Raw genomic sequence first — 27,335 nt, 5'->3', positions numbered from 1 at the left:
GTTGAATGATGAGCTTGAAAGCCATACTGCCAAGATTTGAGGGGAGAAAGGAAAGATAATAATGAGAATCTGTTATTTTGCTTAGGCATGAGATGCAGCTGTTGTGTTAGGTAGTCTAGTCCAGCAAACCACCAACGCCTCCCTTTTTCACTCTTCTAGCCCAGAGGCACCGTTTGAAGAGAGATCCCAACAAGTGGCTGTTACCAGGGAGGTCAGTTGGGGGTGGGTGAGAAAGAAGCAAGAGTCCCAGGATGCACCGCGTGGGCCCAGCAACAGCTGTCGTGGGCAGCAGGAGACAACTGAGGTCTGATTCCGGGTGCAGGTGTTGAGGATTCAGGCAGAGCGCAAGCGGGAGCCAGAGCCAGAGCCAGATCTTGGGGGAAGGGGTTTGCGAGAGCACAGCAGCGCAGCGCAGCCCAGCCCGGGGGCCTCAGCGCGGGCCGGACACCAGTTCGACTCCCACTGGAGACCCGGCATCGCCACCAGCCTCTGCGGCTCCGGACTCTGCGCCCTCCCCGCTGACAGCAGACCGCATTGCAGGGGGGAGGAGGGAGCGTGGGCGGAGAATGGTTCAGCTTGTCTGATTCCTCTCTGCCCAGTCTTGGAGGGAGGGCTGGGCAGGAGAGGGGAGGTAGGGGGAGAAGCTGCAGCGTCCTTAGACTCGGGAAGCAGGACGAAAAACCATGGCCAAGGCGACTCCTGTTAAGGTGAGAGATCCTTTCCCGCAACCCCCACCTCCCCAGGATACGCGCAGTGAGGAAGAGACTGGGTTCTGGGACAGACCCCGACTCTAACTTTGCTCAGGCGTAGGTGAATGAGGGGAGCCTTCGTAATTGGAAACTGGGAGAAAGCGGCAATATGAGGGACACTTACTGCCTTGTCATGGTGTGTGTGGGTGCATCTTGACAATCCAGGCAACAGACATGAAGTCTGTTCTGGTCCAAGCCATGCATGTTAACAGTTGTGAAACTGAGGCCCAGAAGAGATGAACCCTCTTTTAGCTCAGCTTTTGGGGGCAAAGCTCAGACCAGAACCACGGTCTTTAGGCTCTCTGTCCACCCCTGTTTACACAGTGATCTCAAGACAGCCTGGATGGTAGGGCCAAATTTCCCTTTATAGGGAATGAGGATAATAATAGCTAACATTCATCTAGTACTTTAAAGTTCACTAGGTTCATCACATATATTATCCAGTTCTATGATAAGAAAGATTATTTTAACAGAAATTCTGGTCATGGGAAACTTACTTATACCATAGGTTTAAACCTTGGGAGCAACTATTTGCCAGTTACTGTAACACTTTACATAAGAAAAATACAAGCATCTTTGTGCACTACACAAATCGACTACTTAATCTTACCATTTAATCTTACTTTCCTTTTTGACAGGAGTTCTGCCTCTCCTACCAGCCTTCCCCTTATTCTCATTTCACAAATGGTAAACTGGCCGAGATTTTCCTCTTAGGCCTGTATTACTGCTTTCATGTCCCAAAAGGGCTGATTTTGCACTCTGTGTGTGTGTGTGTGTGTGTGTGTGTGTTTAACCAGGGAAACTAGAACTAGTTTCACATAAGCCATGAAAACAGCTTCATTTCTTCCAAATTGGTGAATTCTTTCCTTGGTAAATGATGGATTTATTATTAATTTCCCTCTTCTTTAGGGACAGATTAATGATGATTGATCATATCTTTCCAGGTAAGATATTAGGCATGTTTTACATATAAGGAGCACATTAATGAGTTTTAAGAAGATGGATATTTTGAAACCATACTTTTTTATTACAACTGTCACTTAGTGTTGTGAACGTGTGGTGGTACTGCTGAGATCACTGTACCTCTAATACTCTTTAGTCAAGGCTTTACACACTAAAGGGCCTGTGTTTCTGTCAATCCTCCTGGGTCCTATTTTGGGCAGCATGACTGCTTTGCCATCAATACTTGCTGCCAACATTTTAGTTGCAGTTGGGAAAAGGTCCTATGCTTTTTTGAAAGATGTATTCTCTAGGTGTTCCCTTGGAATACTTAAGTCAAATAATGAAAATAAACACTGAGAAGTATACATAAAAATGAATCTTGAAAATGTAGTACTCTATTTTAAAGGAAAGGCCTTCATTTATAATTTTTAAATATGGCAGAGGCACAGGAAGATGGAACAGAGGACTATCTTGAGCCTGGGTCAATCAATCAATAAGCATTTATTAAATGCCCATAGAAATTTTACCACTTAGTGGTGAGAAGCTGTTGTAGTTCTGATGAGATAATTTTATTTTTCTAATTCTCTTCTCCTAAGGCTCTGAATAGCAATAGGTCTATTTTTTAGTCACCTAAGGGACCTTTTATGACTCTGTGTGTGTGTTTGTGTGTGTGTGTGTGTGTGTGTGTCTGAGACAGAGAGAAAAGAATGAGAATCTAAATCCGAATTTGTTCTGGGTGTTTTTGCAATTGGGAAAAGATCCCCAAATGTCTTAGATGTATCTCCTCAAGTGGTATGCTGGAATGGTGAAATCAAGACCATTTTTAAGATGCTAAAATATACAATGAGAAGAAACTGCTTTGTAATACCTTTTCTGATGGGGGTAGTCTTGATAGGTCTTTGTAAAAAGTACCATGAAAAGAAGAGGTAGATAGGTGGTGTAATGGTTAGAGGTTAGGCCTGGAGTCAGGAAGACCTGAGTACAAATGTAACTTAGCCACACTTTCTAGCCAAATGACCCTAGGCAAGTCACTTAACCTTTTTTTGTCTCTTCCCTTATCTGTAAAATGGGGATAATAATAGCACCTACCTCTTCAGGGTTGTGAGAATCAAATTGTGGACAATTGTGAAACATTTCGCTGTGTCTGGTGCATAGTGATATATGAATGTTACTTAATGTTATATTTGTGATCCTAGGTGTCTGTGACATTTGATGATGTGGCTGTATATTTCTCAAAGAATGAGTGGAAGAAACTGGAATGGTCTCAGAAAGAACTTTATAAGCACGTGATGAGGACTAATTATGAAACCTTGATTTCTTTGGGTAAGATAGGTTTATTATACACTTTGAGAGTGACTCTTAATGTAATCAAATACTTCTAGATAGTTCATTTAGCAAACATTTTGATTATTAACAATGTGTAAGGCACTATACTAGTTGTAGAGTATACAAAGATGAATTGGGCATTGTCCTTCCTCTCAAGGAGTTTCCAGTCTACAATGAGAAATGATGTGTATGCATTGTTTCTCTAGCCAAACTATAGATGCAGATAGACACATGGAAATGAAATACTTGTTTTCTTGATGAACCCATCTAAAAATGATGATAAAAATCATACTTTATATTAATTCATGGTTTTCAATGGGATCTCATGTATATAATTTGATCTTCACAGTAAGCTTGTCAGGTAGTAGCCAGGCCAAGTATTAGCTCCAGTGGGAGGACCCAAAGCAGTAAAGCTGAACCTTGATTTATGTACTTGTGGCTAGCAAAAGAGTCAAACGGTGTAGTGTAGCAACAGTAGTAAGGTACAACAGCAACAGTGAGGCATGGTTGTCTAGTGACAAAAAGTCAGTTCATAGCAGGGCTTCGTGTCCTGGCCTGCTAGTCCTTGCCCAAGCTCAAGGACCATCAGTTCCAAAAGGTGAACTCAAAGGATTATTGTTATGCCAAGCTCAAGGCACAACTTGTTTGTTGGACCTCAGCTCTGGAAAACAGGGTGTTTCTTCATATCTTGACTTTCCCCCCTTTTAGCCAAAGGGAGGGGATCTGAAGGGACCCCAACCCTTCTGACCAATAAAAGAGAGGCAAGTATAAGCCAAGATGCCATGAGAGGCCAGTTGGGCCAGGACAAGATGTTGAGTTGAATAGTTCTTGTCTAGTCATTGTCTGCAAGGAGAAAAGAGAGGGAGGCCAAGAATGTAGAAGGAGAAAATGCCAATACATGCTTGAATTAGGGCCTTGGTATTTGGGCACACAACAAAAAAGAAGAAGAAGAAAAAAGTAGGTCAGTATACTCAGCCCTCATCTGAAATCTTGGGACTGCTGTCTCATCTGGATGTTGATTGCTTCTGGCTCTATACTAGACAAACCTTGACTTCCCTGGAGAGTTCTGCCATCCACTTAGGAGTAGGGGCTTTCTTCAGATGATTCAGGAGTCCATACCCACAAGTCTGGGAACTGTAAGAGAACTCAGAAGAATCTGGTAGGGGCCCTTAGCTTGAGATGTGCGATTGTGAGAAAACTCCCTGCATCATTCTTTAGATCTGAGTTTCTGGTCAGCATCCTTGGTTAAAGGACTCTAAATAGCACATAGAGATAGTCCAGTTTCCCAGCCACACAGGGCTAGTTTCAAACAACGCAATAACATTTTCTCACAATTCGCATAATTGCAAAATTATATTAAATCAGGTCACATTAATGTCACATTACAGCTTGAACTACTTAGAGGGTTCACAATGGACTAGTTTTGAGAAGGGAGATTTACATGTCATCAACATACCCAAGAAAACTTAAACATAAACATCTTAAAACAAAAGATCAAAGAAATACAATAGTTATCACCTATATTAATTAATATCAAGTCTCCTTTAATTAATTAATTAATATCAAGACCCATTCTCATTTTTAATTTAATCAGTAAATTACTGATCAAAATAAATTTAATTTAATCGATCCATTTAATCAGTACATTTTGAGTCCCAGATGTCATGTGTCCCTATCTGGTACCTAGATATCTTTTCTTGAACAACAGGCGTTTTCTCAGGACAACTTTAAAGGGGGCTCTGCTTTTATGGTTCCAAATCCAGAGGTTCCTATAAAATTCTGACTTAGTGTAATTGAGTACAGTCACTTAAAGTTTGTCTCTTCAGTCTTGAAACTTCAGAGAATTTCTTGTTTGTATACCATTTGCTGTATCTATCCATACTTAAATACTGTACCTAATATAAGACTCTTTAAAAATTTTATGAGGTGGGGGGGCAGCTAGGTGGCACAGTGAATAGAGCACCAACCCTGGAGTCAGGAAAACCTGAGTTCAAATTCAGCCTCAGACACATAACACAAAACTAGCCGTGTGACCTTGGGCAAGTCACTGAACCCCAATTGTCCTACCTTCCAGCCCCACCTCCCCCTGCAAAGAAAAAAAGAATAAAAAAAATTTATGAGGGTCCAATCATAAAATGAGCTGTTCTGCCTTTTAAATTATCAGACAGATACTTTAATAATGGGAAAATAATTTTACTTTCTTTACCATTATCTATACAATTTATGTGTAAAATTTTTATCTAATTTTGAGAACTTATTACTAAAACATACTCAGAGCCTGAATTTCTATGATAAATAAATTTGAAAGTCAATCATACAGTCCTTTCTTTCTCAAAATTTACTATTCCATTCATTTAGAAAACTTTTTACATTGCATCTTTGTTTAATCAATTCCCCCTTAGGAGGATGTCATCCCTATATTATAATTTTGTTTTGATTTAAACCCAGGGATGCCCAAAACTGTTGCAGTGGGGGCACTGTCCACCCAAAAACTGGTGGAATTTCATGATGTGTTGTGGTGGAACCCTCTCAAAGAATTCAGAGTCAGACCACCTCTAATCCAAGTATAGACATTTATTGATATTGACTCCTCTCATGAAATGGGCTAAGTTCCAAGAGGAACCAGCAACTTCAGAGAAAGCAAGATGGATTTTTATAGGATAAAGATGTAATTACATGACAGAAATCATGAATATTAAAAAGGCAGGAGAGGTTTGTTAAAGGATTAGGTAATGGAGGAGGGGTCCCATCTATGGTTCAGTGGTTAAACATTCTAGTCATGCTGCCCTCCAGGTGACTAGCTATTGTGGTCCTGTCTGGTCAAGTTAGATAGGTATTGTGGTCCTGTCTTGGGCTAGATGGATGATGTGATTGTGATTGAATACAAGAACACACCTGTTTCTGTAGGAATGGGTCTGGGGGCAGTGACTAAGTAGAGGCCGTAGCTAGGTTCCCATCACATGGACAAACCTACTGTTTCTGTGGGAACTAAGAGTTCAGGGATACACCTGTTGTTCCAGTGAGCAGTGAAGCATATATAAAGAAGTTAGGATATTGGCGGGAGGGTGGTTAGGTAGGTACAGTGGGCCTGCTGTTCAGTGGGGTCAGGCCTATAATGAAGTTAGAATATTGGGGCTAGGGGCAGCTTTATTAGGATTCCATCAGTTTGACCACAAATAAAGATTAAAATTGTAAGATGTTCATACTTTAATTCTATTATAAGTAGTAACTCAGAGATGTTCCAGTATCAATCTATTCTTAAATAGATTTAGTATTGTAGTTATAAAACTTCTTGATTATAGAAATTTGTTTTAAAAAGAAAAAGAGGGATATAACTAGAACAATGTCATATATCATAACAGGGGGGGGAAGCTCCCTTAGTTCTGCTTGATTCCAGTCAGGAATTATACTGGACAACCAATCATATAGTCACTGAGTGTTAAAAGTAAGGCTCAGGGGGTGGCCAGGTGGCACAGTGTGTAAGAGCACCGGCCCGAGTCGGGATGACCTGGGATCGAATCTGGGCTCAGATACTTAGCACCACATTAACCCCAATTGCTTAAAAAAAAAAAGAATTTAAAGAAAAAAATTAAGGGGGCGGCCAGGTGGCTCAGCGAGTAAGAGCACCTGCCCCAGTGTCGGGATGACCTGGGGATTGAATTCGGGCTCAGATACTTAGTACCCAGACACACCTGGCCATGTGACCTTGAGCAAGTTACTTAACCCCAATTGCTTAAAAAAAAAAGTAAGGCTCAGGAAGATACAACCTTTTAAGAAAGGAACTAGCACAATGTGGAAATAGAGTCAGGAGGATCCCAATTAGACTATGTCAAGGTTGTCCCAAAAACTTATCCCAGGTACAGACATCCACCTTTGGAAGTTCCCAAACTGTAGCAATGCCATTTTCTACTATTGGCTTCATGACAATTCATAATACTATCCCTGTAATAAAAACTCCAAATAGTAAACTGTAGTCCCAAGAATTTTTACCTTAAATAGCAAGATTTCACTAACCACAACTTAGAGCTTGAATATGTTTCCTGATGTTTCCCTAATAGTTAACATTTAATTTATCCTTTACTTATAAAACTACCCCCATATTCTGGGGCTTCTGTTAATATTAATTAATTATTTTTTGCAGGGGGGAAGGTAGGGCAATTGGAGTTTAGTGACTTGCCCAAGGTCACACAGCTAGTTTTTTTGTGTTAAGTGTTGAGGTCAGATTTTAACTTAAGACGTCCTGACTCCAGGGCCTATGCTCTATTCACTATGCCACCTAGCTGCCCCTGTTGATATTAATTAACATCAAGTCTCCATGTATCCTAGTAACCCATTCTCAATATCCATTAATCAGTACATTTTGAGTCCCAGATGTCTCATGTCTAATTTATCCTTTACTTATAAAACTACCCCCATATTCTGGGGCTTCAGACATACATCAAATACCTGATAGCTGACTCATCATTAATATGTTGAAACTACATTTTTAAACCACCCTGTACAGTTTCATAGTAGCCAAGAATTTAAAATGAAAATCTGTTATATATTATCTGCTTTATAACAAAATACACCTCATTAAATATTTAAAAGTTCAATTCATGTGTAACAGCATCCAGATTAAAAAGTTGTTTTGTCTAACAGAATTTCTGTTACAATGGGCTCTCAAATTTCACAATATAAGAGAATTTAGAAATATAATAATAACACAAACAATATTATGTATTTAAAACATGAAATAAAACTTTAGATGACATCAATTGCATTTCCAAATTATTCCATTTAAAAATCATTAATCTTATTACCTTTGGCATTTTAAAAACACTTTAGAGTTATCAGGTATGGAACAATTACATTCAATTAAAGAAATAATGTAGTGCTTAACATATGCCAGTGACTGGGTTAAACATTTTACAATCATTATATTATTTTGATCTTGAAAAAATCCTGGGAGATGGGTACCATTGTTATTTTTCTCTTTACAGATCAGGAAACTGGGGTAAACAGAGATAGGATAACTTGCTTAAGATTATACAGATAATAAACTTCTGTAACCAGAATGTAATTCAAGTTCCCTGCATTTTTCCTGCATTTTTTAACATCTGTTTTGGGGAATCTGATCTGAAATGACAGATGAGAGATGAGAAAGGCTCTCTGACCTGGAGGAGTTCTATAAATCTTTGGTTTAAACAGTCTTTTCTCTTTTCATGGTCAGACATATCAAGGGAGGGTTAACAAGACATTGCTATAAGGTGCAAACTATTTACCTAATTTTTTTTCTTCTTCACTGTGGCATTACTTCCATACTAGCTGCCTTCCTTCATTGCCCAAAAACAGTGAGGCTATTAATCTTGCCATGTACTTCAATAAAATCTAATCCTCATTTTTCTTTAAAACATATTCTATAGATCGATACCCCAAGACTTACTAAGTTATTACAGAAATGAGTGAGTTCCTGGAATTACCCTGAGTCCCAGAAGTTCTCCCCTGCAATCTTAAAATGATTAATCTTTAAGCCTCCAAAATATTCAGAGATATTTTTAGCAGCTCTACAAACTTTGGTTATCTGACTTATTTTTCTTATTACCTAATCTCCCACAGAAAGACTAAAGTGGGAGTTAGTCCTGCTTACCAGAACAATTGCTTCAAGTATGAAAGTTCAATAATCTTTCCCAGTGTTCTAAACTTTTTGGCTATAGTTCTTATAAGTTGTTTTCTGGCTGACTGCATTTTAAATCTTTCAAGGTAATAGAATCTATACATGAAACAGACATTTTATATTTTACAAAGACACAAACATAGATGAAACAACAAGATAAATATAAACAGAACAAAGTGTGCAGTCACAGTCCATACAGAGGCACACAGTTACAAAAGCATGCAGTTTCAACTTTCTAGAGGCATGTAGTTAAATAACAACAGAGGCATGCAGAGGGACAAGAGGCATTCAGTTACAATTTTACAGAGGTGCAGTAAAAAACAAAAACAAAACACCCAACAATAACACAGCAGAGGCACACAGAGAGACCAATCAACAGAGGTGTTCAGTTTAAAAAAGGATATTCATACCAGAGTGATCTGAAACAAACCAGGTCACTGGAGGGTCCCTGGAGATTTCATTACAATGAATGGTGAGCTCCATCAAGGCAGAGACTCTAGATTGGAGCAGGGAGAAGGATGGAGGGCTCACAAAATTTGGGGAGGGGGGGTAGGGTGCAGGGTGGATTCCATAGAAATCCCTAGTGGTGCCTAGTTCATTCCTCATGAAGAACTGAAGAATCTAATGGCCCAGTTCATGTCCAATCCCACTTCTGACACCAATTAATGTAAGCTGGACCAAATAGGCCTCTAACCTATGGATGACTATGGAGTCTATAGAGTTGAACAGAACAGGTTAGAGATAGGAGAGTCAGGAATCAAACAGATGTTTCATTTCAAAGTGAGGGAAATGACTTGTAAGTAAAGAGGCAGATTAGACACATGTGCTGGGGCCCTCACCCCTAGTGATAGTGTAGCAACAGTGGAGAGGCACAACAGCAATAGTGAAACAAGGTTATCTAGTGACAAAAAGTCTGTTCATAGCAGGGCTTTGTGTCTGGGCCTGTTGGTGCTTACCCAACTCAGGGACCATCAATTCCAAAAGGTGAGCACAAAGGAATGGTGTTATGCCAAGCTCAGGGCACAGCTTTCTTGCTGGGTCTTAGCTCTAGAAAACAGGGTGTTTCCTAATACCATCCTGCCACAGTTTTCTAAGAGGCAGCCAGAGGGAGCTTTACAAATTGTTTAGTGTCCTCTAGTCTCTATTTCAGTTTAACACTATTGATTTAGTCCATTTTTACCTTTCTCTTCTGTACTAATATCCTGGTTTGGGTATTAGTACTGCATTTTATCTCTTAAAAAGGATCTGGTAGATCGAATTTTTTCTCAATTACTTAAAATAGTTTGTGTGTGTGTGTTTTTCCAATAGTGTAGCTATTTAGTATTCTTTAAACATTTGATAGAATTTTCATTGAAAACCTTTGGACTGGGGTGGCTAGGTGATGCAGTGAATAGAGCACCAGCCCTGGAGTCAGGAGGACCTGGGTTCAAATCCAGCCTCAGACACTTAACACTTACTAGCCATGTGACCTTGGGCAAGTCACTTAACCCCAATTGCTTTGCCCTCCCCCCTCAAAAAAAAAAAAAAGAAAATCTCTGGACCAGGAATTTTTGTTTGTTTTTGTAACTGTTCCTAGATGGCTTCCTAGATTTCTCTTTCTGATGTTTGGTTATCTAAGGTATCTTTTTTCTTGCTTTGTAATTTGGATATGTTATATATATATTTTTTTAAGCAATTGGGGTTAAGTAACTTGCTCGAGGTTACACGGCCAGTTATTTCTGGGTGTGGTGCTGAGTATCTGAGCCTGGATTTGATCCAGGTCATCCCGACACTGGAGCTGGTGCTCTTACTCGTTGAGCCACCTGGCCGCCCCTAAGCAATTGGGGTTTAAGTAACTTGCTCAAGGTTACAAGGTCAGGTGTTTCTGGGTGGATGCTAAGTGTCTGAGCCCGGGATTCGATCTCCAGGTCATCCTGACACTTACTCGCTGTGCTACATGGCCGCCCCTGGATACGTTATATTTTTGAGGATGTTGTGGACCAAGATATTGGTGGAAGTGGTAGGTATGATGTCATCCTCCCTCTTCTTCCTCTCCCCCTTCCACAACACCCAACACTAGGACTAGTGAAAGTAAGGAAGTTGTGTTACACACCTGAGACAGTTGTAATTACCATTGCCCTAGGTAGATGAATCTAGCACCAAGCTGTGAGCCTTTTGGGCAAGAGGAGTAGTTTTTGAGACTTTGGCTTGGAGCTCCTGACTCCAAGGAATATCCTTGTTGACTGCTTTTTAGGCCCTCTTTTCTGCAGTTTATATTTGTCTTAATCTCCTGGATGAAAGAATTGCTTCTACCTGATGGTATTGGAATGCCATTTTAGTAAAATCAATCAATAAACATTTATTAAGCACCCATTATGTGCTAGGTATTATGCTAAGTGCTGGGGATACAAAAAAGAGGCAAAAGACAGTCCCTGTCCTCAAGCAGCTTACAATCTAATGAGGGAGACCACATGCAAACAAATCTATACAAAATATGCTATATAAGTATAAACAGGAGATAATTAAGAGAAGGAAGGCACAGGAATAAGAAGAGTTGGGAAAGGCTTCCTGTAGAAGGTAGGATTTTAGTTAAGACTTAAAGGAAGCCAGAGAGATCAGTAGTCAGAGCTTGATGTTTTGTCCTTTGTTTTTGAAGAGGACCATGACATCAGGAAGGTGATGCCATGACTTGCAAATGAATTGGATTTAAGTGAGGGAGGACTGTGTCAATTCATCAGCCTCACTCTCTCCTGCAGAGACATCTGAGTCCAGTGGCAAGATATAGATCAGGATGACTGGAGATGGTCCCCAGACCTATGCTTTGGTGGATAAATGGAAGCTGGATTTGGAGTGGGAAGTGACCTGAAGCAGGCTGAGGACCAGCATGCTATTGTAATAATCAAGGCATGAGGTGATGATGGCCTGCACCAAGTGGGGACAATATCAGAGAAGAGAAGGGAACTATTCCAGATATGCTGCAAAGGTGAAATTGATAAGTCTTGGCAACAGATTGGATATGGGCAGAGAAAGGTGTGAGACTGAGAAATCCAGGATTACTTCTAAATTGTGAGGGACTGTGAGGGTGGTGTTGTTAAATAGGGAAAGGTATGGGGTGGGTGGAGTAGGGCTTAGGGGAAAAGTTAGTGAATTCTGTTTTGGACTTGTTGAGTTTAAGATATCTACTGGACATCCAGTTCAATATTTCTGAAAGACAGTTGGATATGTGAGATTAAAGTCAGCAGAGTTTGGAACAGAACAGGTAGATCTGAGAATCATTAGCATAGAGATAGTAATGAAATCCATGGGAGCTGATGAGATCACCAAGTGCGTTAGAATAGGAGAAGAGAAGAAGGTCCAGGACAGATTCCTGTGGGACACCTATGTTTAGAGAGTGTGATATAGAGGAGAATCCAGCAAAGGAGACAGAAAAGGAGCAATCAGATAAATAGGAGGAGAACCAGGAGAAAGAGGTATTCCAAAAACCTAGAGAGAAGAAAATATCAAGGAGAAGAGAATGACTAGACAGTATCAGAGACTGCAGAGTTTTAAAAAGCACAAGCATTGAGAAAAGGTCATTAGATTTGTGAATTAAGAGATAGTAATTTTAGTGATTTTGAAGAGAACAGGTTAGGTTGAATAATGAGGTAGGAAGTCAGATTGCAAAGAATTAAGAAGACTAGATGATGGGGCAGCTAGGTGGCAGTGAGTAGAGCACTGGCCTTGAAGTCAGGAGGACCTGAGTTCAAATCTGGCCTCAGACACTTAACACTTACTAGCCATGTGACCTTGGGCAAGTCACTTAACCCCAATTGCCCTCCAAAAAGTGCAAAAAAAAAAGAAGACGACGACTAGATGAAAGGAAGTAAAGGTAACTATTATAGATGTCCTTCTCAAGGAGTTTAGCCATAAAATGAAGGAATGATATAGAATAGAGGTTGGTAAGACTCTTGACCTCTCCGTGAGTTTAGATGAGTCTCCATGAGACCATAGATACTTACTAGTTATGTGACCCTGGGAAAATTACTTTAACCCTGTTTGCCTCAGTTCCTTCATCTATAAAAAGAGCTGGAGAAGGAAATGGCAATCCATTCCAGTATCTTTGCCAAGAAAACTCTAAATGAGGTCATGAAGAATCAGACACAACTGAAACAACTGAACAATTTCCTCCTGAGTATTATCCTTTCTCTTTAATCTCCATCAACTGAACCCTAATTGTTTCTTTGTATTGCTATATTCTGGACTCACTCTCTCAGAGCAAGGATGTCTCTGATCCTCCTTAAGACTGAGGAAATTAAGTGTGGAGCCAAGATGGTGGAGAAAAAGCAACAACTTGCCTGAGCTCTCACCAAAGCCCCTCCACAAACTTTTAAATAATGCCATAAAACAATTCCTGGAGAAGCAGAGCCCTCAAAAGAACAGGGTGAAATAATTTTCCAGCCAAAGACAACTTAGAAGGTCAGCAGGAAAGGTCTGTTTCACCTGACTGAGAGTGAAGCACAGTCTTTTGCCGGCCAGTAACTTGCCCAAGATCACATGGGTTTTGTCAAAGGTAGAATTTGAATCGAGTTCCTCTGACTCCAGATTCAGTGTTCTTAATGCTTTTGCTTATCACCTGATAAGCGTATAAGCAGAAAGTTATTTTCATATTTATCTATCTTGACATGATGTTTATATCTTATTTGAAATCATGAATAAAATTTCTGATTGGGGGGGACTCAGTGCATAGTAAAAAAAAAAAATTCTAGCCCTTCATTTTCCCTCTGTCTAAATTTTTAAAAAGTGTTTCTTATATATGGCAAATTGTTAGATTTTATTTACTTTCATTTCCCAGGGAGTTTAACCCATTGTAGCAGCAAGCACCCCAAGCATCCTCAGGGTTGCTGCTCACACAGGTTCTTGGATCTGCTTTGTTAAAGGAAAGCAACTCAAAATGGGTTAACAAGCTTACTTTAATCAATCAAACATATCGTTTACCTAGTTCAGGTGAAAGAGGTCAGCACCCCGAACTTCAGAATATACAGACAGAATTATCAAGACAGGAACAGATCAAGTAGACAGATTTCAAACTGTCCAACCATTACATCCATACCCAATCAACATCTGGGTTTTTCAAAGCGGGGGGGCAGCTCTGGACAACGGCTTCCCAGAATCCAGATCAAATCACAGAACACTTCTCAAAGTGAGCCCCCAAAACAAAGCCTCACATCAGGGCTTACATAGCCTTCTCCTGGCTCAGAGAATGTAACAACCTTATTGACCCACTGGCCAATCAAAAAGTATCTACTGAAAAACAAGCCTCCCACCCCAGGCTTCTGGTGCACTTTAGCCTAGGGGCAGGGAAGATCTTCCAAATTTGCATTCCCATTACACCCATTTATACTTAAGGTTGTAATTTTTAAGTTTGTGTGCTTTTTTATTTAATTCTTTTGTATTGATTTTACATCACCCCACTTCTGCTTTTTGTTTTTCCTGCCTTCTCAGATCAGTACTTGGTCTCTGTGCTTAATTTTGTTTATGTTAATTTGATTCCAGTCTCCTCCCTAACCAGATTCTATTACCCATCTCTTGTTATATTGGCCTATCCCAGGCTCCTTTAGTTGAAAGTAATTGTGATTTTCTCTTTCTTTCTTCTTTTTTTGGGGGGAAGAGGGGTGCCTTTTTTTCTCAGTTCAAATAAGAGTACAGATGAGAATCCTGTCAACTCTTTTATATCCTCTCTACTACCTCACATACTTAGCTTGAGTAACATTCATTTGTTATTCCCTTTTCTGGGAACTTCTTATTTCACCCTTCATTATTCCTTTCTGCTTATAAGTTCATAAATTAGTGTACTATTTATAGTTGGCACTTAAGGTTGAAATTATCATAATCATCTATTATTAGCTGTACCATTCAGTTAAAATCTAAACGACTCTTGGAGGTAGACTGCTGAATTCAAACTAACAGGGTACCATTAGTGTGTGTGGCATACTTCATTAGGGTGTAACCCCAGAGAATTTTTTTAAAAAGTTTAAAAGGCAAACATTTATTGAATTTTCAATCATGTAGGACATTACTTTTATTAAGCAAACTAAAGCTAAAACTTAATTAAACTTAAGTTTTAAAATTTAATTTTACTTTAAAAATATAAACTTTCTAAAGGGTCTTTTTAAAAATATCAAATTCTTACTCTTATCCTAACAACCTTTTCAGCCTTATATTCTTTAGCCTACAAAAGCATCTTTCCACCTAGAACCTGCATCCTAAGCCCCTATTTTGCCAAAGAGAACCAACAGTGAAATTTAAGCACACAGAACCAAAGGTGCAAACCTTTAAAATTTTAAGGTTTTTCCTCCTTGCTCCTCTGTGCTAACCGAAGCCTTAGGGCTATGTATTAAAAACTGAATCATTGGGGTGGCTAGGTGGCATAGTGAATAGAGCACTGGCCCTGGAGTCAGAAGGACCTGAGTTCAAATCCAGCCTCAGACACAACGCAAAAAAGTAGCTGTGACCTTGGACAAGTCACTTAATCCCAATTGCCCTACCTTCCCCCCTCCAAAAAGCAAAAAAGAACTGAACCATGGAAAATAAAGTGGCCAGAGGAGTCAAAGGGAGGAAAATGTCTAGTCAATTTTTCCCTGACCTACCTGCAACCACCTGACATCGCTGGGCAGGAACCTTTTAGGAGTGTAAGAAGGAATGCAAAACTCCCTCCTGACCCAGACATTGTTGTTCCTGACTCAGAATCTGAGCTTCACTAAAGCAAGGCAGGCAGTGATGTGCAGAGTTCAGAAGATGATTGTTGAGAAGGCTTCAGACCTGCAAGATGATCAAGTCACTGGATATGTCTCCTTCTTCCTTCCACACTAGAACCAGAGAAATGGAGGCATAGGAATAAGTGGGAAGTGGATGGAGGAGGTAGGAGTATCAGTGATGGTGACTGCCGAAATCATCCAAAAGCCCTCAGAGACTGGGAGTGCTCTCCTAACTTTTAGAAGGCTCCAGATCCAGAGCATCATGGTGAGAGGGCTGTTGCACATTAGGATGTGACTGGGTACACTCCACACACCCCATATGCAAGTCTATGTAAGGGACATCTTGGGCAGGAACATTTGGGCTAGAACTAATGCTATCGTAATGACATCATTAATGATATTAGCACTTACTTATCTCCTGTGGGGAGCTTCCTAATGATTGACATCTAAGACTCAGGGTTGAGTTACCTAATTCCTTATGGAAGAACTCCTTCATTCTGTATTATCGCTCTCTCTCTCTCTCTCTCTCTCTCTCTCACACACACACACACACAAACACACACTCATGCACAAACGCACGTATATTCTTCTATGTATATTTTTTCTGATTTCCATTTATTGCTATCAACTTGGATAGATGGGTTTCTTTGCTAAAGCAAAACCAGAAAAAACCTCCTATAATGATTTTGTACGATATTCTCATTCATCCCAAAATTGTCCATTTTTTCTACATCTATTCCTATTGTTTGTAAGTAAGAATAATAACAGCATTTAGAAAGCACTTTACCATATCTCATTTTATCCTCTTATCAACCCTTAGAGGTGGACGCTATTATTGTCCCTATCTTACAAATTAGAAGGTAAATGACATAAGGGTATGAAGCTGGATTTGAGCCCAGGTCTTCCTGACTCAAGGTCTAGCACTCTATCCATTGCACAACTTTAGCTACCTTTAAGTTCACTTAAGTGTAATGAACTTGGAGAAATGTAGTTTCTGTGAAGTTGCTTCACTACTGTCCTTACAAAATGTAATATTGGGGCAGCCAGGTGGTGCAGTGAGTAAGAGCACCGGCCCCAGCATCGGGAGACCCTGGATTGGTTCCAGCCTCAGATACTTGGCACCCACACAAAAAATAACTGACCGTGTAACCTTGAGCAAGTTACTTAACCCCAATTGCTTTTTAAAAAAAATGTAATATCTACCTCTTCATTCTCTCTGCATAGATTATACTATTCCCAAACCAGACTTGATATCTCATATTGAACAAGGAAAGGAGCCATTCTTCAAGAAACGGGCAAATTTGGAGACAAGTGAGAGAACAATCCAATCTGGTGCTGATGAGCTACGTAACTCTGACAGCACTGAGGAACAGCAATCTGGGGATGATGGGCTATGTGACTCTGACATTGAAAGACAGCATTCTGCCCCTGGTAAGTTGGAAGGGAATAAGACCTTGTGGCAAAAGAATAAAAAAGAAAAAGAAAGTGCTTCCGCAAAACTAATCAAGATCTTTAAAAGTCCGATAGTATCTTTAATGTTCCATTTGCATTGAAGAGAAGACAGGAAATTTTCGCTATATTTCATTGCCAAGCCTGGTAAATACAGTGTTCAGTTTCAGGGTTGTTTGTTTTTGAATTTTTTTCCCTTTCCATTTACCTTGAGAGTAGTTTTGTGTATTGTTTTCCTGGTTCTACTTAAGTCCTCCCATGCTCCTCTGTATTCTTCATATCTGTCATTTCTTATAGCACTAGAATACTCAATAATATTCATATACCACAGCTTATTTATATATAAACATATATAAATATATATATATATACATATATATATATATATATATAAACAGCTTATTTAGCTGTTTCCCCAATCGATAGGCATTTGTTTTTGTTTTTAGTTCTTTGCTATTCAATTAAATTCAATAAACATTTATTAAGTGCATACTATGTGTTGGGCACTGGGCTAAGCACCAAGGGTACAATACGACAAAGATAATCTCTGCCCTCAAGGAGTTTACAATCTAATGGGGGAAGACAACACACAAAAGGAAGCTGGAAAGTGTCAGGGTGAGGGAAGGAGATGGATGGATACCAGGAGGTGCCCAGGATGGGAGCATCTTGTTCTATGGAATTGAAACCAAACAGAACTACAGATCAAAAGTAGACACAAAAAAGCAGATCAAAAAAAGTGCTGCTTTGAATTTTTTGGTGTATGTGGGAACTTTCTTTTTGTTTCTCACCTCCACAGGGGATGTGCCTGCCTGTTCATTAATGTTCCCTTTCCTTAACAGACTCTTTAACCATGGCTATTACTATCTTTTTTCATCTTTGCCCATTTGTTGGGTATAAAGTCTACGTTATTATTATTATTAATGCCTTGGAACAATCTTTCATTTGGCTTTCAATTCTTGTAATTACTGTTTGTTTATATTCTTTGACAATTTATCCACTGGAGAATGGTTCATGGTCTTATATGTTTGTGTTAATTTCCTATGTATATAGAATGTTAGTTCCTTATCAGAAAGACCTAATACAGAGGTAATTCATGAACTTTAAGCAGTGGTAGGACTTAGCCTAGGAAAGAAAATCAGCCATGGCTAGAATCAAATGTCTTTTCTTCAAGAACTGTACTCTTGAGGAGATGGAAGCAAGATGGAGGAATACAGGCAACAACTCAGCTAAATTTTTACATTTCCCTCCAATCACTTTTAAAATAATTACTCAAATCAAATTAACAACTTTTTTTTTTTTGCTTTTTGTATTTGGAGGGGGGAAGGTAGGGCAATTGGGGGTTAAGTGACTTGCCCAAGGTCACACGGCTAGTAAGTGTTAAGTGTCTGAGGCCAGATTTGAACTCAGGTCTTCCTAACTCCAGGGCCTGGAAGTCTATTCACTGTGCCACCTAGCCAACCCAAATGAACAACTTTAACAAAGTTGCAGGATGTAAAATAAACCCACATAAATCAGCATTTCTATATATTAACAACAAAGTTCAGGAGCAAGAGATAGAAAGAGAAATACCATTTAAAATAATTGCAGACAATATGAAATACTTGGAAGTCTACTTGCCAAGACAAACTCAAGAACTATATGAACACAATTATAAAATATTTCACACAAATTAAGTCATATCTAATAACTGGAGAAAAAGTAACTACTCATGGGTAGACCAAGTCATTATAATAAAAATGGAGGTGAAAAATATTTTTCATCATTGGAATTATCTTGGATCATTGTATTGCTGAGAAGAGCTAAATCATTCACAGTTGAACAATGTACAGTTGTTACACTGTTTAACTTCCCCAGTTGATAGGTATTATTGCTGTTACCGTATATAATGTTCTCCTGGTTCTGCTCATTTCACTTTGCATCAGTTCATGTAAGTTTTCATAGGTTTTTCTGAAAACATCCTGCTCATCATTTTTTATAACACAATAGTATTCCATCACAATCATATACCATAGCTTGTTCAGCCATTCCCCAATTGATAGTCATCCCCTCAATTTCCTTTTTTTTTTTTCAAATACTTTATTAACTTCTGGTTTACATCATTCATTTCTGCCAGATTTTAAATTACAAACTTTTCCCCCGTTTTTCCCCTACTCACCACCCCAAAATAGCAGTCCCATAGGATATCCCCTCCTCTAATCTGCTCTCTCCCGTATCTTCTCCCATACCCCCTTTGACTTTTCCAGTAGGGTATGATGGATCTCTATGCCCCAATGCATGTATATCTTATTTCCCAGTTACACGTAAAATAGTATTAATAATAGTATTTATAGATTTTTTAACATTTGATTTTAAAACCTTGAATTCCAGATTCATTCCCTTCTTCCCTTGTCACCCACCCTTACTGGGAAGATAAGCAATTCAATATAGATTGTACATGTGTAGCTATGCAAAACACTACCATAGTAGATATATTGTAAAAGACTGACTATATTTCCCTCCCTCCTATCCCACCACCCACTTGTTCTATTCTCTACTTTGATCCTGTCCCTTTTCAAAAGTGGGTGCTTCCAACTTTCCTCCCCCCGCAGCCTGTCTTCCATTCCATCATCCCCCCTCTCATCCCCTTTCCCCCTACTCTCCTGCAGGGTAAGATACCCTATTTAGTGTGTATGTCATTACCTCCCTGAGCCAAATTCAATGAGAATAAGGTTTTGCCTTTTTGCCTTCCTGTTCTTCCCCTCCATTGTAACCATTTTCCCTTGCCTCTTCTGTATGAGATAGTTTACCCCATTCTGTCTCTCCCCATCTCCTCTCATTATATTCCTCTCTCACCCCTTAATTTCACCTTTTAAGTATCATCCCTTCCTATTAAATTGGTCCTGTGCCCTCTATCTATGTATACCTGTAAACATATATACATACATTCACATATGTATTCATATACCTGTATACCCTCTGATATAGACATATATATATATACATACATATATATATACATATATATATTCCCTTCAACTATTTTCATACTGAGAAAAGTTTCATCAGTTACAATTATAGTTTTTCCATGTAGGAATGTTAATAGTTCAACTTTGATAAGTTCCTTATGATTTCTTTTCCCTGTTTGCCTTCTCAAGCTTCTCTTGCTTCTTGTATCTGAATGTCAAATTTTCTATTCAACTCTGGTTTTTTCATCAAGAATACTTGAAAGCCCTCTATTCCTCTGAATTATCATATTTTCCCCTGAAAAATGATACTCAGTTTTTCTGGGTAGATGATTCTTGGTTTTAATCCCAGCTTCTCTGCCCTTCGGAATATCCTATTCCAGGCCCTTCAATCCCTCAGTATAGAAGCTGCCAGATCCTGTGTTATCCTGATTGTGTTTCCACAATATTCAGATTGTTTCTCCCTGGCTGTTTATAATATTTTCTCCTTGATCTGGGAATTTCAGAACCTGGCTATAATATTCCTAGGAGTTTTCTTTTGGGGATCTTTTTCAAGAGGTGATCGGTGGATTCTTTCAACCTCTATTTTGCCCTCTGGTTCTAAAACCATCAGGGCAGCTTCCCTTGAGAATTTCTTAGAGGATGATTTCTAGGTTCTTTCTTTGATCATGGCTTTTAGGTAGTCCAATAATTTTTAAGTTATCTCTCCTGGATCCATTTTCCAGGTCAGTGGTTTTTCCAATGAGATATTTCACATTGCCTTCTATTCTTTCATTTGTTTGGATCTGTTTAACAGCATCTTGATTTCTCATAAAGTCACTAGCTTCCATTTGCTCCAATCTAATTCTGAAGGAATGATTCTGCTCAGTGAGCTTTTGAGGTTCTTTTTCCATCTGGCAAATTCGGCTTTTTAAGGCATTCTTCTCCTCGTTGCCTTTTTGAGCCTCTTTTTGCTATTTGAGTTAGTCTATTTTTTAAGGTGTTATTATCCTCAGTCAGGCTATTGACTCTCCTTTCATAATTTTCTTCCATCATTCTCATTTCTCTTCCCAATTTTTCCTCCACTTCTCTTATTTTAAGGTCCTCTATAGACCGTAACCAGCTCGTATTTTTCTTTGAAGCTTTTGGTGCAGGAGTTCTGACTTCACTGTCTTCCTCCTGTTCCATGCTTTGATCCTTTTTTTCACCAAAATAGAAGTGTAAAGTTGGGGTACTTTGTTTATTTTGTTTCCTTTGCCTGCTCATGTCACCCCTCAGTCACTTGACCCCTGGGCTTTTTGCCACAGTAGGACTCTGCCACCAGACAGGGGAGCTTTTGTCCCAAACGCTGGGGTTTTCTCAGCTGCCGAAGGTATTAGTTGGGTGCCCTCTCTGAAGTCTCCACATGCTCTGGCAAGCTTGTCGCACACCCCAGGGCCTCCACCCTAGACCTCAATCCAGATCCAAGCAGGTTAAAGCAAGAGGGATTATCCCTCAGATTGGTTGCTTGGTCCCCCTACACTCTGAAGGCCAGGAGCTGAAGATGCCACGTGGGGGCAGCTACATGGCTGTTGCTCCTCAGTGGCTTTTTGCCCCAGGGGCAAAAGCCAAAGCATTCCCAACTACTGGATCCCAAATTCCACACTGCACTGACCTCTCACTTGTCCTTTGCATCTATGTGCTGATAATTCTGGAAACCTCCACAGCTACTGGTGATCTGGAGTCCCTCCAGCTGGTGATTGGTTAGGCCTGCCCTAGGGCTAAAACCTCTGGCTTTCGTGGGTCTGGGCTCAGCTCCCAGAGGGCTGTGCTGGCCAATTCCTGCCAGCCTGTCAGGCTGTGCTCAGCAGGAGGTTAGCTTCTTTGTGTCGTTTTGTGGGTTCTGTAGCTCCAAAGTTTGTTCAGAGTACCCTTTTACATGAATTGGAGGTGGTGGGAGCCAGAGACACATGGAGGTCCTATTTCTACTCCACCATCTTGACTTCACCCCCCCATCCCCTCAATTTCCAATTCTTTGCCACCACGAGAGCTGCTATCAGTATTTTGTGCATATAGATTCTCTTTTATTTTCTTTTATCTCTTTGGAATACAGATTTAATAGTGGTATTGCCGGGCCAAAGGGTATGCATAGTTTGATTACCCTTTGGGTATAGTTCCAAATTGTTCTCCAGAATAGTTCACAACACCACCAACAATATATCAATGTCCCTAATTTTCCATATCCCCTCCAACGTTTGTCATTTTCTTTTTCTGTCATATTAGTCAATCTGATATGTGAGGTGGTACCTTAGAGTTGTTTTAATTTGAATTTTTCTAATCAATACTGATTTAGAACTTTTCTTCACATGACTATAGATAGCTTTGATTTCTTCATCTGAAAACTGCCTATTCATATCCTTTGACCACTTATCAACTGGGCAATAAGTTGTATTCTTATAAATTTGACTCAGTTCTCTATATATTTGAGAAATTAGGTCTTTATCAGAGAAACTTGCTGTAAAATTCCCCACCCTTACCCGAGTTTTTTACTTTTCTTTTTATCTTGGCATTAGTTTTGTTTGTGCAAAATCTTTTATTTTGATGTAATGAAATTAACCACTTTATATCTTATAACACTGTTTGCCTCTTATTTGGTCATAAATTCTTTCCTTATCCATAAATCTGACAGGCAAAATATTCCATGCACCCTAAATTTGCTTATGTTGTCATCCTTTATGTCTAAATCATGTGCGCTTTTAACCTTATCTTTGTATATGGTGGAAGATGTTGGACTATACCTAATTTCTGCCAAGTTACTTTCTAGTTCTCCCAACAATTTTTTTCAAATAATGAGTTCTTGTTCAAAAATGTTGGATCTTTGGGTTTATCAGATACTAGATTACTATGGTCATTTACTACTGTGTATTATCTACCTGGTTTATTCTATTGATCTACCCCTCTGTTTCCTAGTCAGTACCAGATTGTCTTGATGATAATTGCTTTGTAAGATAGTTTAACATCTGGGACTGCTAGGTTGCTTTCCTTAACTTTTTTTCCCATTGATTCCCTTGATATTCCTAACCTTTTTTTTCTTCTAGGTGAATTTTGTTATTAATTTTTCTAGTTCTATAAAACAATTTTTTAGTAATTTGATTGGTATGGTACTGAATAAGTAAATTAATTTAGATTGAATTGTAATTTTTCTTATATTGGCTTGGCCTAACCATGAGCAATTACTATCTCTCCAGTTGTTTAAATCTGACTTAATTTGTGTGAAGTGTTTTATAATTGTGTTTATATAGTTTCTGGGTTTATCTTAGCAGGTAGATTCCCAACTATTTCATATTGTCTCCAATTATTTAAAATGGAACTTCTCTTTCTATATTTACTGCTGGACTTTGTTGGTAATAAAGAAATGCTGATTTATGTGGGTTCATTTTATATCCTGCAACTTTGTTGAAGTTGTTAATTTGATTTGAGGAGTTATTCTAAAGTTGTTTGGAGGGGAATATTGTAAAAATTTAACTGAGTTTCTGCCTGCATTCCTCCATCTTGGTTCTGCCTCCTCAATACTATAGTTCTTGGAGAAGAGACATTTGAGTCTAGCCATAGTTGATTTCTTTTCCTAGGTCATATCCTACCATTGCTTGCAGTTGGTGAATTACCCTAAATTAAACCAAAGGCAGAACATCTTGTCTTGGATCAGTACAGCTTGGGAAGTAGTCACCAATGCAGTCACCTAGTCCTTTCACTTCTCTCTTTTAATTTGTTTATAGTATGGAAATAAAGAAGATCATATTTGTGTGCTTGCTTGGTCAAATAGCACAATGAAAGAGCTCTTTGAGAAACAAAGCTAAATTCTTATCAGAGACTTCCCTCTATGCAACAGAGAAATATAATTTATTCTTTCTGAATAATGTTTCTACTTGCATTTATTACAGGAAACCTTTACTAAGCCCACTGATAGAAATGGGGGATGAAGGCAACAACATGATCTTTGTGTTATATTTCATAAATCTAAGAAAATTAGCACTGATATGGTTTCTGAAATTTCTGTTACAACCTATGGTCCAGTCACTGGTTTTATCTGTGGACTCAAGGAATTGGTCTTTACATTATTGGATACAGGGAGATTTCATATCTTTGTTCTGGCTGATTTAACTCATAACTATATTGTCTTCATTCAGTCTAAGTTCTCTACATCCTATTTGTTTGGCATGTTAATGAAGGACTGCACAGGGAAAAGTTATAGCTTTAAGGAAGGACACTGGGAGTGGGAGTGGGGATAGGGAGGTGGAACAACACCTAGATTTTCAAGATAGCCCAGGTCAGAGTTGAATTCTCACTTTTACTTTCTCATAAGTGGTTCCTTAACCCCATTATGGATTAGACATGAGTAATAATTGGACTTTTGTTCTTTCAGGAAACCGGGGAGCTAAAAAGCAGCTAAAAGCAAAGGAATGCCCTTTTGGTGGTCCTCGAAACCAAGAAGTATCTACATCTTCATCACTTAAAGAGGTAAATATTTTCCGCAGGCCTAACCGAAGAAACACCTTGAGAAACCTCTCCTCACAAAACAGAGAGCCTTCAGTTCCAGAAAGTAATAGCACTAAGGCATGCACTGAAAGAGTGGAACAGAAACATCCGGGGACCATCAGTTGCCAGGAAGCCCCCAATGGGCATAGATTCTATCCCTGCCATGTGTGTGGGAAAAGCTTCCAGTTCAAAGGTCACTTGGTAACACACCAAAGGAGCCACTCAGACAACCAATGCCAGTGCCCAAAATGCAAGAAGAAATTCAGCAAGCAAACTGCCCAGAGACAGAAAGGAAAGAACAAAAAAAAGAGAAGGAACAGAAAAAGAATCCATGAGTGCAGTGAGTGTGGCAAGAGCTATTGCTTGAAGAGGAACCTGAATGTCCATCAGCGTACGCACAATAAGGAGGATTTCCTTCAGGAATCTGAAAGGAATAAGAACTTCCCCCGAAAGAGACCTGAGCACACACGCAGCAGGAGGAATGTCTTCACTTGTAGGGAGTGTGGGAAAAGTTTCTGCCAGGAGTCTTATCTGCGAACCCATCTAAGCCTGCATAAGGAGGAAAAGCTATTCATCTGTGGTGAGTGTAACAAGTGCTTTTCTTATCAGTACAAGTTCATTGAACACATCAGAGTTCATACTGGGGAGAAGCCCTTCCAGTGTACCAAATGTGGAAAGAGTTTCCGCCTGAAGATCAATCTGAAGATCCACATGAGCCTGCATAATGGGGTCGATCCTTACCGCTGCAGTGAGTGTAAAAAGACCTTTGCTCACAAATTAAGCCTCCTTAGACATGTTAGGAGACTTCATAGACTGGATAGGCCTTTTAAGTGTCCAGAATGTGACAAGACCTTCAAAAGGAAAACCACCATGAAACTCCATTATGGATTACACAAAGGGGAAAGACCATTCCCTTGCACGAAATGTGAAAAATGCTTCAGCCAACAAATTAAACTCACTGAACACATGAGAGTCCACACTGGGGAGAAACCTTACCGGTGTCCTGAATGTGGTAAAAAATTTCGCCTGAGGAGAATTATGATTGCCCATCATAGCAAACACAGTGGGATGAAGTCCTTCATCTGTGGGGAGTGTGGCAAAAGATTCCTCATGCAGTACATGCTCACAGAACACTTCAGGGTCCACAGTGGGGAGAAGCCCTTCCAGTGTGGTGAATGTGGTAAGAACTTTACCCGGAGAACCAACTTGAATGCCCACATGCGTATCCATACTGGACAAAAGCCGTTCTCCTGTAGTCAGTGTGGCAAATGTTTCCCCCATCATTCTAAGCTCGCTCAACACCTTCAAGTGCACAACAAGGAAAAAACCTTCCAGTGTCCTGAATGTGACAAAAGCTTTCGCCAGAATAGAAGTCTGAAGGCCCACATGAGTCACCACAGTGGGGAGAAGCCTTTCGCTTGTAAGGAGTGTGGCAAAAGCTTTGCCTTGCAGCATGTCTTCAATGAACACATCAGGGTTCACAGTGGGGAAAAGCCCTTCCAGTGTCCTGAATGTAACAAGTGCTTCTATAGGAAGGCTACCATGAAGGTTCATCAGAACAGACATAAGCAGAAAAAGTCATATCCATGCCCCAAGTGTGAAAAATGTTTTTCCCAGCGTAGTGAACTCACTAAACATGCTAAATCTCATCAAAAAAAGGAGGCCTTCCAATGTTCTGAGTGTGACAAGAGTTTCTCTCAGGAAAAGTCTCTGAAGGTTCATGAAAGTCTGCATAAAGGGGAGAATACACTTTCCTGTGATGAATGCGGTAAGAATTTCACCCGGAAGTGTGAGCTAAGTAGACACATCAAGATCCACACTAGGAAGCAATCCTTCCAGTGTCCTGACTGTAAAAAGAGCTTTGCCCATAAGTCATCTTTGAGGGCACACCACCACATACATAAGAAGGAAAGACCATTCTTATGTTCTGATTGTGGCAAGAGCTTTGCTTATGTGGGTGCATTCAATACCCATACTGCAGCCCATGCAAAGGAGAAAGCCAAGAGTTCCAGGTCAGAGAAGAGTTCCAGATCAGCTAAGAGTTCTGGTTCTAGGTCAGAGAAGAGTTCCAGATCAGAGGTGGTACCGAATAATGCCAGCTCTTTGGACCAGTGAGCATCATTAGAGTTAATTCTAAGTATGATTCCATAACTTGATGGGAAACTGTCCTAGGATACAAATCAGTCAGATATGTGGATACATCAGAAGACATAGAAGCCTAAGTAGATCCAAGAATCTGAGACCATGAAGAGCCTTCCTTTTAAAGCCTTACATTGAAATCTCTCTTTGCCCTTTCCTAAGAATGTACTTTCATTTGAGTTCTCATTGCTCTTATTTAGCCCTTTAGTACCTTTCTTTTTCTTTTTTTCTTTTTGGAGGGTAATTGGGGTTAAGTGATTTGCCCAAAGTCACACGGCTAGTAAGTGTGTCACGTGTCTGAGGCCAGATTTGAACTCAAGTGCTCCTGACTCCAGGGCTGGTGTTCTATTCACTGCCACCTAGCCACCCCTCCTTTAAAGTACCTTTAAAGGTGTGAATGACCCTCTACCTGTTGATCCCATATTCCTCCTCTCCTTCTCCAAGAATTTCATGACCTTATACACAGAGAACATACTAAAAAAGACCATTAATGATGACATGGGAAAGGGTTGAAACTCTTCTCTAGTTTGACCTAGTCTCAATTTCTCTTTCCTAGAATTCTTTGATTAAACTTAACAGGATCTTTCACATGAAGTTAATAATTTCTGATAGGGAGCAGATTCCTGAGAGATAGCGCTATTTGTTTAAAAAAAAAAAGTAATGACGTCATCTCAGTTTTTTGTTTAATTATCTGCTTAAGTCTTACTCATTCCCTTTAGAGTTGTATTAAACCTTTCTACCAGGAAATGACATTGTTGTTGATGAACAGTAAGCTTTATATTTAACCTGACTTTATTTCCACAGGTATTTATCACTTCTGAAAAATCTATTAGGATCACTAAAGAAAATCCTAGATGAAAAAAATTCAGTAAAACCTTGGCCATTTTTGTTTCTTCGTGGAGGCCAACACTAGTGTTTTTGTATA

General features: G+C 39.5%; 1 protein-coding gene across 1 annotated transcript; it reads left to right on the top strand.

Annotated features, from left to right (window-relative positions):
• The first annotated feature begins 210 nt into the window (after nt 1-210).
• LOC138157219 (zinc finger protein 425-like) lies at nt 211-26,856 on the top strand. Its single transcript, XM_069082792.1, has 4 exons — nt 211-707; nt 2,888-3,014; nt 16,611-16,817; nt 24,159-26,856. Exons 1-4 carry the CDS (start codon nt 684-686, stop codon nt 26,384-26,386), a joined length of 2,586 nt encoding a protein of 861 aa, XP_068938893.1. The 5' UTR covers nt 211-683; the 3' UTR covers nt 26,387-26,856.
• The last annotated feature ends 479 nt before the right edge of the window (nt 26,857-27,335 follow it).

The sequence above is a fragment of the Petaurus breviceps genome, unplaced genomic scaffold, assembly GCF_028583685.1.
Source record: "Petaurus breviceps papuanus isolate PSGF00001 unplaced genomic scaffold, PetGlider_PUasm1.0 112, whole genome shotgun sequence".
NCBI classification, from domain to species: domain Eukaryota; kingdom Metazoa; phylum Chordata; class Mammalia; order Diprotodontia; family Petauridae; genus Petaurus; species Petaurus breviceps.
The sequence above is the reverse complement of the archived record's forward strand: the minus strand, read 5'-3'. Positions and strand labels throughout refer to the sequence as shown.

What these genes read in the sequence shown, in the direction of transcription:
- LOC138157219 (XM_069082792.1), top strand. Translation starts at nt 684, where the DNA reads ATGGCCAAGGCGACTCCTGTTAAG. An exon ending in CCAAGGCGACTCCTGTTAAG is followed by an intron (nt 708 to 2,887) that starts GTGAGAGATCCT and finishes TTGTGATCCTAG; the next exon opens with GTGTCTGTGACATTTGATGA. An exon ending in AAGACAGCATTCTGCCCCTG is followed by an intron (nt 16,818 to 24,158) that starts GTAAGTTGGAAG and finishes TTGTTCTTTCAG; the next exon opens with GAAACCGGGGAGCTAAAAAG.